This window comes from Rhinatrema bivittatum, chromosome 4, assembly GCF_901001135.1.
Source record: "Rhinatrema bivittatum chromosome 4, aRhiBiv1.1, whole genome shotgun sequence".
Taxonomy (NCBI): Eukaryota; Metazoa; Chordata; class Amphibia; order Gymnophiona; family Rhinatrematidae; genus Rhinatrema; species Rhinatrema bivittatum.
Genome location: NC_042618.1, coordinates 152,016,294 through 152,034,359, shown reverse-complemented (window position 1 = coordinate 152,034,359; position 18,066 = coordinate 152,016,294). Strand labels below are relative to the sequence as shown.

At 44.5% G+C, this 18,066-nt stretch overlaps 1 protein-coding gene across 1 annotated transcript in view; it reads right to left on the bottom strand.

Annotated features, from left to right (window-relative positions):
• HECTD1 (HECT domain E3 ubiquitin protein ligase 1) overlaps positions 1-18,066 on the bottom strand; it is a 345,856-nt gene that overhangs the window by 210,625 nt on the left and 117,165 nt on the right. The window contains 2 exon segments of the mRNA XM_029598986.1: positions 12,631-12,729; positions 12,889-12,965. Coding sequence (XP_029454846.1) covers positions 12,631-12,729; positions 12,889-12,965 — 176 coding nt within the window.

Here is an 18,066-nt window from a genome sequence, read left to right as displayed (position 1 = left end):
AAAAATAGTGATATCCCCACTCTGCCCCTGCTCCTTCAGAAACTAGACACTATGCAGGAACTATATAAATGGACCGCACAAAAATACCGTAACCAGCCTAAATACTTAGCAATTTGGCAGCCTGATTAGGAATGGAGACGCAGTTCTAATCCACACCATAATTAAAGGGTGCTCAGGGCGTATATATTTCATGGTTTGAGATCTCATGTATATCTGTATGTACTCTCCATACTCTTGAAAGGCAGACCCACATCACCTTTGGATTGCTGTAGACAACTGTTGTAATCTTTCCGGCTCATGTACACTGCATACCCTTATTGTCTATGTTTCTCTGAGTGATTTTACCTGAATATACCAGACTTCCTTTATGTTGCTGTACGTAAAATGCGTGGTGTTGTTTGATGTTTTGTAATATATATTAATAATGGTTAATAAAATCTAATTGATAAAAAAAAAAAGAATGTAGAAGCAATCCGTTGCATTTTGTCAACAGAGCTGGAAATTTTTTAAGTCATACTGGTGGTGCAACAGCTAGTTTTTGTAGCCAAAATATGACACAACGAAAACAGCGCAATGAGGATAATTTTCCCTTGTCTTTCCTTATTTAGTTTGTTCCTTGGAATGGAAAAAGCATCCTATGCTAAGGAATCAGGCGCAGGTCTTTTCAAACAGTAGAGAAGGTGGTTTGCAGTTTTATGGAGCTGCAAAAAAGTCTATTTGTGGCATTCCCTAGAACTAGAAGAGGAAAAGTACTACATTGGGGTGGTAAGACCATTCGTGAGGTTGAAGGTGACAACGCAAGAAATCCATCAAGACATCATGCTTCCCTGGGAGATATACAGCATTTAGATGTATTTTCTTTATGATTGCCAAATTCCATATTTTGCATGATTTCTTGCAAAGTCTTGAATATCCCACCCCTTCGCTTGTAATTCATTGCTACATGTCATGTAATGCCGCAGCGCCACCCCTAATCCCCAGCAGGATAACCCTGTGGCTACTTGGAGGCTCCTGCCAAACACTGCCCAGGCCCGCTACCACTGGTGCATGTGCTACCACACTGGCAACCTCCCACCTGCCAACTGAGTTCCTGCTTGCCTCTGGGCAAGTTCCATGTCCGCAAGCTATTCCCTGGTGGTTTCTAGGGACACTGAGACCTCTCACAAGCAAGGGTCTCCCAGTTCCTAGAATTATACCCACAGACAAAATATACAAATATACACAATACCAGGATCATTAGTCAGTCTAAGACAGGCAACACTAACAAATTAATAAGTTTATTAAGTAAAAGTAGGTACAGTAAATAGATAAAAGTTTTAAACTGCAAATAGAAACAGGTAAAACAACAAGGATTAAACAGTAGGAACCAGCCAAACATTTTTCACTACTTAGGCTAATGCCTGGGGAGGTCTGGAAAAGGCTGACCACAGGAGCTGAACTGGGCCTCAGCACAGAGATCTGCTCCCTCTGTACTCCCAGCCAAAACTAGAGAGCTCCAGAACCTTCAGGCCAAGTTCTCTGTTTCCAGGGCCAATCAGAGCACACAGTATTAACAGTTAGCTTTTTGACCAAAGGCACTGCAGGGTGTTTCAGTGTTACATGTACTCAAGGCTGTTAGGATGTGTATGCTGATCAAGTTACCCTCAGTCAAGGTAGCATCAAAAGCCTCTGCTTGAACTATAGGTCAAATACCACCTGCAGGCCAGCACACAGGAAATTAGCTCTTTGGGGAAAAGTGACACAGGCAGAAAAATAAACTACAAAGCATGCAAAACCCCTGTCCATCTGAATTACTCCTTTAATCATGTTTCAAAAACAAGGAGAGACTCAAATATGGCTCTGGGTTCCAGAAGGTTAATGTGAAGACATTTTTCTTGGATAGTCCAAGTCCCTTAGGTGCCACTTGCATTAAGGTGGGTTCCCCAGCCTTACATGAAGGCATCCATCATAAATATGTGGTGAGTTTGTGGTAGGATGAAAGGATTAACTACAAAGATGTGAAGATTCAGTCCACCAACACAAAGAATGAATAAAAACTTTGGTAAGACTTATTTTGTGAGACGCTGTCTAATACGCTGATTCCAGTGAAATCTCTAAATCCACTGAGCTTGTCTCATGAGCAGATGAACAAGGGATATAACATGGACGGTTGTTGCCCTATGGCCCAACATTGTTTTTCCTGACATGAGCAGCTACCACTGCAAGGTACTTGGTGAATACACTTGGAGCTACCAAACTACAAATAGTAGCACATAGTACAGATATTGATTTTCATCCACTATAAACCACAAGTATTTCCTGTGATTCTTGTGAATGGCTACAATGCACGTAAGCATCTTTCACATCTAGGGCTATCCCCAATTTCCAGATGAAAGAGGATGGTGTCCAGGAAATGTATTTTGAACTTTTCCCCTTTGAGATATTTGTTTAGGGTTCATAAATCCAGAATAAGATAAACGCCTCCCAATTTGGGGGGGGGGGGGGGGAATCAGGAAATATTTTGAATAGAACCCTTCTCCTTTTTCTGAATTGGATTGGTTATAATACCAATTTTTTACAATTTGATTTAAATCTAGGGGCAACAGATAAGATTGTGGAGGATTTAGAGGAGGTAACTCATGAAAATTTAGGCAGTAAATCTTGAAACATTATTTTCAGAACCCAATGATCTGAAGTGATGAGTGACCATTGGGAGTGAAAATGTTGCAGCCTCCCTCCCTCCCCCTCCCAAAGGGAAATAAACATTGGTTTCCATATACCCCCTCTGAAAGAATGTGCAACGAGGAGGAATGGTGGTAATTTTGACAGTCACAAGTTTGGACCAAACTTTTGAAAGGATTGTTGGATAGACCTCTGCTGAGTTTTGTCCCTTGAACATGCTCCTATCTGTTGTAGTTGCTCATTAAGTTGATGTTGCTGGGGACGGTGTCTATAATAAGGGTACGGTTGATTTCGCCTGCAGGTGTAGAAATATCGCTACCTAAATGGTGGTTTGGTGCTATTTCCTGTGACAAGACTATTTTACATTAACTGCTGTTAACATTTGCAAAATGTAGCAGTATGTTTTAATTAGAACTACACTCTCTTTAACCTTATCACTGAAGAGATTGTCTCCAGAGCACAGTACATCAACCAGCTTATCATGCACGTCCTCTCTGAAGCCCAACACCCTCAGCCAAGTAAGTCTTCTGGAGCTAATAGCTTTGGCTGACCACCTCAAAGATGTATCAAAGATATCAAACTGACTTAATTAAATATTTTGAACATTTCTCTGCTTCACTGAGATATGGCATTAAACAAATATTTCAGTTCGGTGTTCACTAAAGAAGAGCCTGGAAAAGGACCGTTGCTAGTAAACAAGACCATAGATGGGGATAGGGTAGACAAACTTCCATTTACGAAACAGAATGTATGGGAAGAGCTAGGCAAACAAAGCAGACAAGATCATAGGGCCAGATGAGGTACATCCCAGGATGAGGGAGCTCAGAAATGTGCTGGCGGGTCCGCTAAAGGACCTGTTCAATAGATCCCTGGAAACGAGTGTGGTTCCACAGGATTGGAGAAGAGCAGTGGTGGTCCTGCTTCACAAGAGTGGTTGTAGAGATAAGGCTGGAAACTACAGGCTGGTTTGCCTCACACCTCAGTGGAGGGAAAATTAATGGAGACGCTGCTGCAGGAAAGGATAGTGAACTATCTACAAGCAGGTGGGTTGCTGGATCCAAGGCAGCATGGATTCACCAGGGAAAGGTCCTGTCAGACAAATCTGATTGATTCTTTTTGATTGGGTGACTAGAGAATTGGATCAAGGAAGAGTACTCAATGTGATCTACTTGGATTTCAGCAAAGCTTTTGATATGGTCCCGCATAGGAGGCTTGTGAATAAAATGAGAAGTTTGGGAGTGAGCACCAAGGTTTTTAGTATGGATTACAAACTGGTTGACAGACAAAAGACAGCATGTAATGGTAAATGGAACCTACTTTGAAGAGAGAACCGTGTTGAGTGTCACAGGGATCATATATTGGTATTGATTCTGCTCAATATCTTTGGGAACATCATTGCGGAAGGGATAGACGGTAAAGTTTGTCTATTTGCAGATGATACCGAGATCTGCAACAGAGTGCCCATGCCTGAAGGAATAGAGAGAATGGATTTAAGAAAGCTTAAAGAGTGGATGAAGATTTGGCAGTTACATTCAATGCCAAGAAGGGCAGATTCATGCATCTGGGATGTGGTAATCCAAAAGAGCTACATATGATAGGGTGTAAAAGCCTGATCTGCATGGGCCAAGAGAGGGATCTTGAGGTTATAGTGTCTGGCAATCTGAAGATGACGAAGCAATGTGACAAGGCGATAGCTAAAGCCAGAAGAATGCTGGGCTGCATAGGGAGAGGAATAACCAGTAAGAAAAAGGAGGTTACAATGCCTTTGTACAGATCCTTGGTGAGGCATCACCTGGAGTACTAGGTTCAGTTCTGGAGCCCGTATCTCAAAAAGGAAACAGGATGGAGGCAGTCCAGAGAAGGGGAGCAAAATGGTGTGGGATATCTACTGGAAGACTTATGAGGAGAGGCTGAAGGATCTATGTATGTATTCCTGGAAAAGAGGAGGTGCAGGGGAGATATGATATAGACCTTCAGATAACTGAAAGGCTTTAATTAAGTATGAAATTCAAACCTTTTCCATTGGAAAGGAAACAGAACTAGGGTTTCACGAAATGAAACTCCAGAGTTGACTCAGAACCAACATCAGGAAATATTTCTTCAAGGAGAGGCTGATAAATGCCTGGAATGCCCTTCCAGAGGAGGAGGCGGTGAAGACAAAAACAGTCAAAGAATTCAAAGGGGCATGGGATAAACACTGTGGATCCCTAAAGGCTAGACGACGGAAATAAAGAAAAGGGTACATGGGAGTAACTTGCTGGTGCAGCAGTTACTACCCTTAACCAATAAACCTGGATATTTTTGATACAACTGCAATATATCAAAACGGTTTCACTGGTCAACCAGACTGAATGGAAGCACTCAGTATTGAAAATGATTGTGGCAGACTATAAATCTGAGGTATTTTCGATGAGGAGGGTATGTGGCAATGTGTGCATAAGCCTCCTGAAGATCTAGAGAGCAAAGCCAATCTCCCCATTGTAGCAGAGAGATCACGGTTACCATTCTAAACTTTTCTTTGCGAAGATGTTTGTTCAGGGTGCGTAAGTCCAATATAGGGCGAATGCCGCCTGACTTTTTTGGAATTAGAAAATACCAAGAGTAGAACCCTTGACTCCACTGCAGTCAGGGTACCGGTTCCACGGTGTTGGACTGCAGAGGCGTCGAGAGCTCTGCCTCGAGAAGCGGAGAGCGGTCGACAAGACCCCACGCCGGACATGGTGAAGTGTTCAGTGGTAGCGTGAGGAAGTTTAGATGGTAACCCTGTTTGACCACAGACAAGACCCATTGGTCTGTAGTAATTGTGTGCCATATGTTGGCAAAATGGCACAAGTGGCCTCCCACAGGAATGGGTGTGGCAGGCGGGGGTTGACTTCTGCTCTCTAGAAAGGAGTCAAACCCCCGATGCTGGTCCAGTCTACAGAGCTGATTGGGCTTTTGGGGCCCTGGGTTGTCGAGGCTAGCTTCTTTGGGGAGGTCTTGGTTGCAGAGTACAGGATGGAGGTGGATAATACCTACATGGCTTACAGGAAAACCTCCTAGGATGCAGTCTAAAAGACCTCTTAGCACTAGATGGGAAGTCCGAGGGGAAAGAGGACAGCTGACGCAAGGTGTCAGGATGATCTTTTAATTGCATAACGGTTTCCTGAATTTTGTCGCCAGATAAATTATCCCCTTTACATGGAAGATCTGCTAGTCTTTCTTGGATTTCCTGGCGTAGGTCAACAGACTTGAGCCATGACCAGTGTCTGGCGCTTATGCCTGCTTGTTGATACTCTTGAGGCAGTTTCAAAGATATCATATGCTGCTCTCACTTCGTGCTTTCCAGCATCGAGTCCTTTTTGAAGGATTGTATTAAGTCCGTTTTGATATTCATCTAGTAGGGTCTCTGAGAACTCTTGGACTTTCTTCCAAAGATTCCTTGAGTACTGAGTCATGATTAATCGATAAGCTGCTAGACGTGCCATCAGTACAGAGCCATGGAAGACCCTCCGTCCAAAGGCGTCTAAGGATTTTTGTTCTTTACCTGGAGGGCAGAAGAATAAGGCCGGGATCTTTTGGCCTTCTTCTGAGCAGACTCAACAACCACAGATTGATGGGGCAGTTGGCTTTTATGATACCCTGGAGCTGACTGGAACCAGGTAGGTGGCATCAGTTTTTCTGTTCACTGGTGGAACTGTGCCAGGGTGCTCCTAAGTGCATTGTAGCAAATCAAGGAGCACCTCATGAACTGGAACTGCCATCACTTCCTTAGGGGCATTGACAAATTGTAATACCTCAGGCATCTTGTGCATGGCATCCTCCTCCGTTTGTAAATTGAAAGGGATGGTTTCAGACATCTCTTTAATGAAGTTGGCAAATGTGAGGTCTTCAGGAGGAAAGAGTCAGCATTCTTCTGGGGGTGAAGGCTCTGACAGGAGTTCATCTGAGTCTGGACCAGTCGCTCAGCAACGCATGGTTCGGAGAGAGGTATCTTCAAAGGATACTAATGATGCATTAGAATTAGGGCATCCCGACAGTGAGGTTCCAATAATTAGAAAAATAGTCCAAGTGCCTGTTACTAAAAACTCACCTGAGCTAAAAAAGTCTAACTTATCCCTATCAATTAAAAAGCAGAATGAAAATACAAACAAAAAACAAACTTTGAAATGTTTGTATGCTACTGCCAGAAGTCTAAGACGTAAGATGGGAGAATTAGAATGTATAGCAGTGAATGATGACATAGACTTAATTGGCATCTCAGAGACATGGTGGAAAGAAGATAACCAATGGGACAGTGCTATACCGGGGTACAAATTATATTGCAATGAAAGAGAGGAGCACCCGGGAGGAGGTGTGGCGCTTTATGTCCGGGATGGCATAGAGTCCAACAGGATAAACATCCTGCATGAGACTAAATACAAAATTGAATCTTTATGGGTAGAAATCCCTTGTGTGTCGGGGAAGACTATAGTGATAGGGGTATACTACTGTCCACCTGGTCAAGATGGTGAGACGGACAGTGAAATGCTAAGAGAAATTAGGGAAACTAACCAAATTGGTAGTGCAGTAATAATGGGAGACTTCAATTACCCCAATATTGACTGGGCAAATGTATCATCGGGACACGCTAGAGAGATAACTTTCATGGATGGAATAAATGATAGCTTTAAGGAGCAATTGGTTCAGGAATCGACGAGAGAGGGAGCAATTTTAGATCTAATTCTCAGTGGAGCACAGGACTTGGTGAGAGAGGTAACGGTGGTTGGGCCGCTTGGCAATAGTGATCATAATATGATCAAATTTGATTTAATGACTGGAAGAGGAACAGTGTGCAAATCCAAGGCTCTCGTGCTAAACTTTCAAAAGGGAAACTTTGATAAAATGAGAAAAATTGTTAGAAAAAAACTGAAAGGAGCAGCTACAAAAGTAAAAAATGTCCAAGAGGCATAGTCATTGTTAAAAAATACCATTCTAGAAGCACAGTCTAGATGTATTCCACACATTAAGAAAGGTGGAAAGAAGGCAAAACGATTACCGGCATGGTTAAAGGGGGAGGTGAAAGAAGCTATTTTAGCCAAAAGATCTTCATTCAAAAATTGGAAGAAGGATCCAACAGAAGAAAATAGGATAAAGCATAAACAGTGGCAAGTTAAATGTAAGACATTGATAAGAGAGGCTAAGAGAGAATTTGAAAAGAAGTTGGCTGTAGAGGCAAAAACTCACAGTAAAAACTTTTTTAAATATGTCCGAAGCAGAAAGCCTGTGAGGAAGTCAGTTGGACCGTTAGATGATCGAGGGGTTAAAGGGGCACTTAGTGAAGATAAGGCCATCGCAGAAAGATTAAATGATTTCTTTGCTTTGGTGTTTACTGAAGAAGATGTTGGGGAGGTACCCGTAATGGAGAAGGTTTTCATGGGTAATGATTCAGATGGACTGAATCAAATCACGGTGAACCCAGAAGATGTGGTAGGCCTGATTGACAAACTGAAGAGTAGTAAATCACCTGGACCGGATAGTATACTCCCCAGAGTTCTGAAGGAACTAAAAAATGAAATTTCAGACCCATTAGTAAAAATTTGTAACCTATCATTAAAATCATCCATTGTACCTGAAGACTGGAGGATAGCAAATGTAACCCCAATATTTAAAAAGGGCTCCAGGGGCGATCCAGGAAACTACAGACCGGTTAGCCTGACTTCAGTGCCAGGAAAAATAGTGGAAAGTGTTCTAAACATCAAAATCACAAAACATATAGAAAGACATGGTTTAATGGAACAAAGTCAGCATGGCTTTACCCAGGGCAAGTCTTGCCTCATAAATCTGCTTCACTTTTTTGAAGGAGTTAATAAACACGTGGAAAAGGTGAACCGGTAGATGTAGTATACTTGGATTTTCAGAAGGCGTTTGACAAAGTTCCTTATGAGAGGCTTCTAAGGAAAAGTAAAAAGTCATGGGATAGGTGGCGATGTCCTTTCGTGGATTGCAAACTGGCTAAAAGACAGGAAACAGAGAGTAGGATTAAATGGACAATTTTCTCAGTGGAAGGGAGTAGACAGTGGAGTGCCTCAGGGATCTGTATTGGGACCCTTACTTTTCAATATATTTATAAATGATCTGGAAAGAAATACGACGAGTGAGATAATCAAATCTGCAGATGACACAAATTTGTTCAGAGTAGTTAAATCACAAGCAGATTGTGATAAATTGCAGGAAGACCTTGTGAGACTGGAAAATTGGGCATCCAAATGGCAGATGAAATTTAATGTGGATAAGTGCAAGGTGATGCATATAAGGAAAAATAACCCATGCTATAATTACACAATGTTGGGTTCCATATTAGGTGCTACAACGCAAGAAAGAGATCTAGGCGTCATAGTGGATAACACATTGAAATCATCAATTTAGTGTGCTGCGGCAATCAAAAAAGCAAACAGAATGTTGGGAATTATTAGAAAGGGAATGGTGAATAAAATGGAAAATGTCATAATGCCTCTGTATCGCTCCATGGTGAGACCGCACCTTGAATACTGTGTACAATTCTGGTCGCCGCATCTCAAAAAAGATATAATTGCGATGGAGAAGGTACAGAGAAGGGCTACCAAAATGATAAGGGGAATGGAACAGCTCCCCTATGAGGAAAGACTAAAGAGGTTAGGACTTTTCAGCTTGGAGAAGAGATGGCTGAAGGGGGATATGATAGAGATTTAAAATTATGAGAGGTCTTTCGAATAATAGAAAGAATAGGGGGCACTCCATGAAGTTAGCATGTGGTACATTTAAAACTAATCGGAGAAAGTTCTTTTTTACTCAACGCACAATTAAACTCTGGAATTTGTTGCCAGAGGATGTGGTTAGTGCAGTTAGCATAGCGGTGTTTAAAAAAGGATTGGATAAGTTCTTGGAGGAGAAGTCCATTACCTGCTATTAAGTTCACTTAGAGAAGAGCCACTGCCATTAGCAATGGTAACATGGAATAGACTTAGTTTTTGGGTACTTGCCAGGTTCTTATGGCCTGGATTGGCCACTGTTGGAAACAGGATGCTGGACTTGATGGACCCTTGGTCTGACCCAGTATGGCATTTTCTTATGATCTTATGCTGCACCCATCTCAAACTTGCACGGAGAATGAAGCTACTGCATACAGCAGCCCTGATGCTCAGGGCGGACACCTCAAAAATCCACTTGAGATAGACCTCAAGCTTTCTGCAAGTCCTTCAAGCCCACCGCGCCAGCGAATTGAATTGTGGTCCTCTTCGTGACCGCAGACACAGGCAAAGGATATAACTTATCCATAGTCTCACTCCCGGACCACCAGCTGCTTCACCATCCTGTGAAACGGAAATGTAGTAGTTGGACCTCTCAAACCAGCCATGACTGGATCCACTGAGTCCAGAACCTAGATTCCCAGCTCCGCTAGAACATGCGGTATGAGGGGGCTAAGTTCTTCCCTCTGAAACAAATAAAGTACCCTGGGATCGTCTCCGTCCATAATAGGCGGCGCCTCAGGATCCTGTTCTGCCTTGGACTAGAGATCTTCTGGAGAATCCTGAGGGGGGATCCCGGAACCGGGTCTACCAACGGAAGAGGCCCCCCCTTGGGGTCAGGGCCTTCCGAGTTCCTGACCGTATGGACTCTAGAGGTCCTTGGCGGCTCAGAGTCTTTGGCCCTTTTCCTGGGGGGGCCTCTTAGATGGGCCTCTTCCAGCAGGGCCACTCGCTTAGCCTCCCAGGCTAAAAGGGCCTGGTGCATTAACAAAATGAACTCTGGGGAGAAGAAAGGAAACTCTGGCTCATCCCCCTCTGAGTGATCCACATCTTCCTCCCCCAGCCCCTCCCCCCCCCCCCCCCCCCCCCGGGCTCCTCAGGGTTCACAGTTGCCAGCGACAGCATCAGTGGGAGATCACCTCCCCCTGCTGCCCTCTTCTCCATGCGTGCAAAAACTTAAAATGACCGCCGTTCCCGTACTCACTGGGAACGGATCGGCCTTGCTGGCAGGAGCTGGACACGATTCGCGCAGCTGTGCGAACTCAGACGCGGTCCCCCGAGCTGAGCCCTCCCCACCAGGGAGGCAGCGGGCGCATGTTCCTGCCCCCGAGAACAGAGGGAAGCTCTCCCTGCAAGAGGGGAGAGCTTCCCTCTGAATGTGAATGTTGCATAAACTAACATAGGGCTCCCAGCAGGAGCTAAAAAAATGTTTAAACATAAACTGCCTCAATCTCCTGTGGGAGAAAAACAGCACAGCTTTTTCATGGGAAAGTTTATCTAATCTTGAAACATTGAGAAAGGCTGTTAAAATGTGTGTGTGAATTTGATAGCGTAAAAAGAGGATTGCTAAATCTAGTATCCCTATTTTTTTTCAAATCTAACAAATTTTAACATGCCAAAATAACTCATACCGTAGGAACAATAATATAGTAAATGATGGAAAAAAAAAAAGATACAAATGGCCCATCCAGTCTAACCAGCAAGCTTTTATTAGGGTTGTAACTGCAGCTCTGTGCAGTTTATCCCAGGTCTTTTGTTTAGGATTTAATTGCCACTCCATATTACCTCAGTGCTTTATATAACTCTCTCAGGAAATAATGAGAGCTGCATATTTGCTGGCAAACAGGATGCAGCTTGAAGGAGTAAATATATTTCGGTGTGCAAGCTCCCAAAGCTGAATAAAAGGGGGGGGGGGGGGGGGGACACGTGTATCCAGGTGAACAGTATCACCTCCTCTACCTGCTCACTCAAAATATATTTTTCAATCCATGACAAATTAATTTTGTACTATATCTTCTTAGTATCTATTTTAATAAGTTATTCAGTTGCTTTCAAACATTCACATTCCAAAAGCTAAAAACTAACAAACAAAAAGGTTTAACACTGGGTACATCAACCCCAAGTATTCAACTACTTATCTGTGGAATGAGCAATCAATGAGCCTGACAATCGCATTAACATCACATTTTAGATGCTACAAGTATTTGCGTTTTAAGCTCAGTTTCTGTACAGAAGTGTTTAAAAGTGTAAAATGTTTCCTGATCACTCAGAAGCACCTGTTTATTACCAGTCTGTGATGCAAAGTTTAGATTGCATAACCAAGTCACTCAATTTACAACATCCCAGGAGCAACCAAAGACTAGAGGTATCAGCAACTGACTGGACAAACAACTTGTAAATTAGAGGAATTTCTGGAGAACCCAACAAAAAATGTAAAGCTCCACCTAGAGACAAGTTGTTATTCTATGGTGTTGAAAATAATCATCATCTGATCCCAATGATTGGAATGTTCCTAATGATTTCAAAGGGTTTTCTGAATATTAGTGACATAGCACCAGTACATGAACAAAATAAAATTGCTATGCCAGCATCTTTTTGTTTGAAAAATATTTTAAAGAAGCACTTCCAGTAAAAATAAAAAATATATAAATATATATAGATATATACACACACATACACAATAAATAGTACAGCTTGGAGATATTCACTTTTTTGGACTGGGTGATTTTCACATAAAAGTAAAATAACATGTTCTAAATAGTAACTTTAAATAACAGTGGTGTCAGCCAAGCAAAGTCTTTTAGCTGTTGCATGCCAGCATTTATAAAAATATTTAGTTTAGTTTTTATATTTATGGGACTACCACCTGATGAACAGCTATTTAAGTGGGGATTTTTAAAATGGTGTGTTTACCTGTCAGACTCAGTTAATCAAATGCAATGTCTCAGCATTCTGCTACCATTAGAAATATTTAATTAACTTATACAAAATCTGCATAGTGGTACCGCTCACTGGCCCTGGTAGGAGGAAGATACAAGTATTGTTAAATAAGTGGGAGGAGGTGGGAGTAGGTGTGGGCATTTCTGAAAACTTCAGTAATTTCCAATAAGGCTGGACATTAAAAAATTATAAAGGTTTGCCAGTGCTCCCGCCACCCAAAATAAAAACTTAAAAAGTAAAACCTTATATAGTTTTCCACTGCAGCAAAGCTTGGAATTCATACCTTTGCTACTTGAGGTCTTCCGAAACACGCAGCATAATGTAATGAAGATGACCTTTGACCTCTGTTTACATCAGCACCTCGTTCACAAAGAAATTCCACCTGAAAAAATATCCCATACAGACTTTTTAAAAAAAAATCTTTGTTTCAAATTTAGTTTCCACAGAACTTTATCCACATATTTATTTACTTAAAAGTATTTATTTTCTGTACATATACAAGAGCATTTTGGGGAAATTACAATTTCATCTAGTAACTCACCATCTCCTGAGTTCCAAAAGCAGAGGCCCAATTTAAAAGAGTTTGTCCTACATCATCCATAAAATTTACTTCAAATGCTGCAAGAGATGAGAAAAAGAGCATTAAAAGGCAAGAATGGCTGGCACAGCAACACATCAGTGCTGTGCTCCATCATACAGTGTTATGTCCCACCTGCTATGTAGCCTCTCAGCCACCAGAGGTCCCTATGGAGCTACCCCTGCTTTCGCTCCAGCCATAGCCTCCATGGGCTCATGAGTCAGCAGGACTTGGCTTACTTAGCCCTACCTCTTGCAACAACTGATGCACTGTCATCGAATTGTCTCAGCTCTCTCCTTGGCCCTGTTCCACCTGGTCTTGCTCTGTGGCCTCTGACTTTCCAGCCCTGCCTTGCCTAGTCCTGTGGCCTCTGGGCCTTCCTGTGGCTTGGTCCTTGCCTTGTGGTCTATTTAGACCTTACCTTAGAAGGCCAAAAGTCCACAAGATATTACCTTACACTCTGCTCTGTGGCCTATCTAGGTCTTACCTTGCCTTGTGGCCTCCGGGCCTGCTATTAGCCTAGATCTTGCTCTGTGGCCTACTCAGGCCTTACTTTGCTTAGTAACTTTTGGGTCTCCAGCCTTGCATACCTTCAGGCTTCTGTATTCTCTGTTCTGTGTTGTCCTTATCTGCTCCTACCTGCCTTGTCTAAATCCTGCCCTAACCTGCCTTGTATAGACCTGTTTTGTCCTTGTCTGGTCTTGTCATGCCCTGCCCAGTCCAGTCCCACATATAGCAAATGTTGCTTACCTGTAATAGGTGTTCTCACAGGACAGCAGGATGTTAGTCCTCACATATGGGTGACATCACAGGATGAAACCCAATCACGGAAAACTTCTGTCAAAGTTTCCAGAACTTTAACTGGCCCCTACTGGGCATGCCCAGCATGGCACTAACCCTGCAGCCAGCAGGGGTCCCCCTTTAGTTTTGTTACAAAGCTACAGGCAATGTCGAAAAATAAAATAAGAAACGAACCCAACACCGCGGGGTGGCGGGCGAGTTTCGTGAGGACTAACATCCTGCTGTCCTGTGAGAACACCTGTTACAGGTAAGCAACATTTGCTTTCTCACAGGACAAGCAGGATGGTAGTCCTCACATATGGGTGAGTACCGAGCTGAGGATGTCCGAACATGCACCAAATGTACCCAAGGACGCGCCAGAGACACAACTGGGGAGGAAATTTGGGAGAGGGCATCCTGAACCCCACTGGGCAGGCGGAACGGTGTTGGTACGTCACGTCGTAAACAGGTTACGCAATACAGACTGGTCGAAGATGGAATCTTATCTTCCGGCTTTGTCCAAGCAATAGTAGGCTGTAAAAGTATGGAGAGAACTCCAGGTGGCAGCCCTGCAAATATCAGGAAGCGGCACCGATCAGAGGTGTGCTACTGAAGTTGCCATGGCCCTCACAGAGTGTGCCTTAACAAGGTCTTGAAGCGGAATGCCTGCTTGCTGATAACAAAAGGATATGCAGTCCGCTACCCAGGAGGAGAGGGTCTGCTTATCCACAGACTGCCCTAATTTGATAGAATGGAAAGAGACAAACAATTGAGTGCTCTTTCTGTGGGCAGCTGTACAGTCTAGGTAGAATGCTAGAGCCAGTTTACAGTCAAGGGTATGCAGAGCCTGCTCACCTGGATTGGAGTAGGGCCTGGGAAAAAAGGTTGGTAATAAGATGGATTGATTGAGGTGAAAATCCGAAACTACCTTAGGTAAAAATTTAGGGTGAGTGCGGAGTACTGCCCGGTCCTGCAGAAGTTTAGTGTAAGGCGGATAGGTAACTAGGGCCTGTAATTCACTAACTCTGCGAGCTGATGTGATTGCCAGAAGGAAAATCACTTTCCATGTGAGATATAGAAGTTCACAGGATTGGAGAGGCTCGAATGGTGGTTTCATGAGCCGACCCAAAACCAGGTTAAGGTCCCAAGAAGGGGCCGGAGGACGCAGTGGAGGCTTGAGGTGAAGCAAGCCTTTCAAAAAATGTGTTACAAGGGGTTGTACTGATAAAGGGACATCCCCGACACCTTTATGGAAGGCAGCCACCACACTGACAGGCTCATAGATCCAGGATTGGACGAACGCCTCCCGATTTTTTGGGGATTAGAAATTACCGGGAATAGAACCCTAGGCCTTGCTGAGGGGATGGTACTGGTTCTATTGCTGCGGACTGGAGTAGGAGGGAGACCTCCTGTTCCAGGAGCAGTGAATGGTCGGATGTTTTCCACGTCTTTAGAGGTGGGGCATCCGGCAGGATGGAGAGAAAGTTGAGATGATACCCTTGAGCTATAATCGCTAGAACCCACTGGTCTGAGGTGATTGAGTGCCATCTGTTGTTGAAATGGCACAATCGACCTCCCACTGGTATGTGGGGTAACGGAAGCTGGCTGCTGCTCTCTATGCAAGAGTCAAAAGCCAGAAACAGGGCCCGGCTGGGGGGCTGTTTGTGGCTTTTGTTTCCGGGTCTGACGAGACTGTGCTTTGAGAAATGGTCTCATAGAATGGGATCTGGCTGGTGGCGGGTAGGACTTCTTCAGTCTGAAGAATGACTTTTTAGAGTCCTTCCGGAAAGGCTGTTTGGAAGGATAGTCCGAAGGTATCAAAGAAAGCTGTCTTAGAGTCTCATAATGATCCTTTAATTCAGCCACTGTCTTTTGAATCTGCTCGCCAAAGAGATTGTCCCATATGCAGGGGAGGTCGGACAATCTGTCCTGGACTTCAGGGCGAAGGTCTGAAAACTTGAGCCAGGCCCATCGTCTTGCTGAAATAGCAGCTGCAGATACTCTGGTTGTGGTGTCAAAGATGTCATAACATGATCTGATCTCATGTTTGCCTGCCTCAAAACCTTTGTTAACTAGGGTTTGAAGTTGTTCTTGAAGTGACTGAGGCATGGAGTCTGACAAGTCTTGCATCTGCTTAAAAATGATCCCATTACATTGCGTCATATAAAGCTGATAAGCAGCAATTCGGGAGATCAGCATTGATCCTTGAAAGACTCGGCGACCAATGGCATCTAAAAACTTCTGTTCCTTGCCAGGAGGAAATGAAGTGTGAGGTTTTGACCTTTTTGCTCTCTTTTGCGCAGATTCAACCACCACAGATTGGTGATCCAATTGAGGCTTCTGAAAGCCTGGAGCTGACTGCACCAAATAGGTAGTGTCAGCTTTTCTGTGGACTGGTGCAATAGAGCCACGATGTTCCCAGTTCTTTTTGAGAAGGTCCAGAAGAACTTGGTGGATAGGGATGGAGGTTGTTTCCTTGGGAGCATCCAGGAATTGTAGTAACTCCATCATCTGATGTCTATCGTCCTGTTCAGTCTGTAATTGGAAGGGAACCAATTCAGACATTTCCTTCACAAAATTTATGAAAAAGAGGTCTTCTGGAGGAGAATGCTTTCTACGCTCAGTGGGTGAAGGTGGTGATGGCAAATCATCAGTGTCTGGTAAGGAGTCATCAGTCCAGGAATCATAAGGATCAGTACCCGTCCCTCTAGGGCAGGGGTGGGCAGTTCCGGTCCTCGAGGGCCACAAACCAGTCTGGTTTTCAGGATATCCCTAATGAATATGCATGAGAGATATTTGCATGCAATCTGCCTCCATTGTATGCAAATCTATTCATGCTTATTCATTAGGATATCCTAAAACCTCGACAGGTTTGTGGTCCTCGAGGACTGGAATTGCCCACCCCTGCTCTAGGGACTAGAGGGGGATGGGGTGGTTGGATACTTGAAGGCCCCAGTCTAGGCTCCGAAGGCATCGAAGGAATAACCGGAGGCACCGATGAAGGCATCGAAGGCCCCGGCGCGGGCATCGAGGGCATCGATGGATGGCTCGATGCTGCCAATGGACATATCGGCACCGATGGAATCTGTGGGGACGGCCGTATCAGCCTCGATGGCTGAGGCAAAACTCCCGATGGAGGGATGTGGAATGGTGTTTCTCCTCCCGATGACAGAGTAAGCGGGGAGGGCACTGGAGCCATCGGTGACCCGGGGTCCATCGGTGGAAAAGTGTCCATAAGCGCTTCCATCCTGGAGAGTAGCGGTGCCAATGCTGCTGGAATCGGGTCGATGGTCTGTTCCGCAATTGGTACCGGTGTTGGTGCCGGAGGAACCTGAAAACGTTGCATCGCCTTGTCGATAGCCTCCTGAACCATCCGGTCCAGTTCTTCTCGGAGACCTGGAGCAAGCAGCCCCTGCTCCGGAACAAAAGAAGGAGGCAGAGGCATAGCCGGAGGGACCACCGTTAAAGAAGAAGTCGCGGCTCCCGATGCCCTGTCGGGCGAGGGTTGCCTCGGTGACCTGGTCGCTGAAAAGATCGGTGCCTTTTCTAGACAGGGTTTTTTTGACGGCGGCTCGAACGATGGCAAGGTCGATTATTTCGCTCCCTTGATGGTCAGAGTCTTTTGGTGCCAATGGCGATGTTTCTCCCTACGATCCCCTCCGGTCCTGAGGGGGAGTAGAGGGTGTCGAAGGCCGAGAAGTCGTCGATGCCGGATGGTCACCGGCCGGTGGTTGATGCTGGCGCGAAGTTGACGGTGCCGGTTCTGATGACGTCGATGCAATGGATGGAGTCGGGGTTTGAGCACAGAAGAGAAGTTCCATCTTCTCCATTCTGGCCTTGTGACCTTTTGGTGTCATTAGGGCACATTTGGTGCAGGTCAAGACATCATGCTCTCGTCCAAGACACATTACACAGACTTTATGGGGGTCTGTAATGGACATGATACGAGTACAGTCCGGGCACCGACGAAATCCCGATGCCATGGCCATAGAAAAAAAATCAAGCCGCGGTGCGGTCGACGGCCAGTAGGCCACGAGGGCCAAACTCAACAGTAATCAACGGAAAACGAGTAAAAACTTACCGGAGTACCGCGGTCTGAAAAAAGTTAAAGGAGGGACCCCTGTGGGGCAAATTAACTTTTAGCAATTCCGTGAGGAAAATTCCTGTAAGGAATCTCTTTAGAGCTCCTTAACCGCGAGGCTACTGCTGTGCGGAAAAAAGAAGACTAAAGGGGGACCCTTGCTGGCTGCAGGGTTAGTGCCATGCTGGGCATGCCCAGTAGGGGCCAGTCAAAGTTCTGGAAACTTTGACAGAAATTTTCCGTGATTGGGCTCCATCCTGTGATGTCACCCATATGTGAGG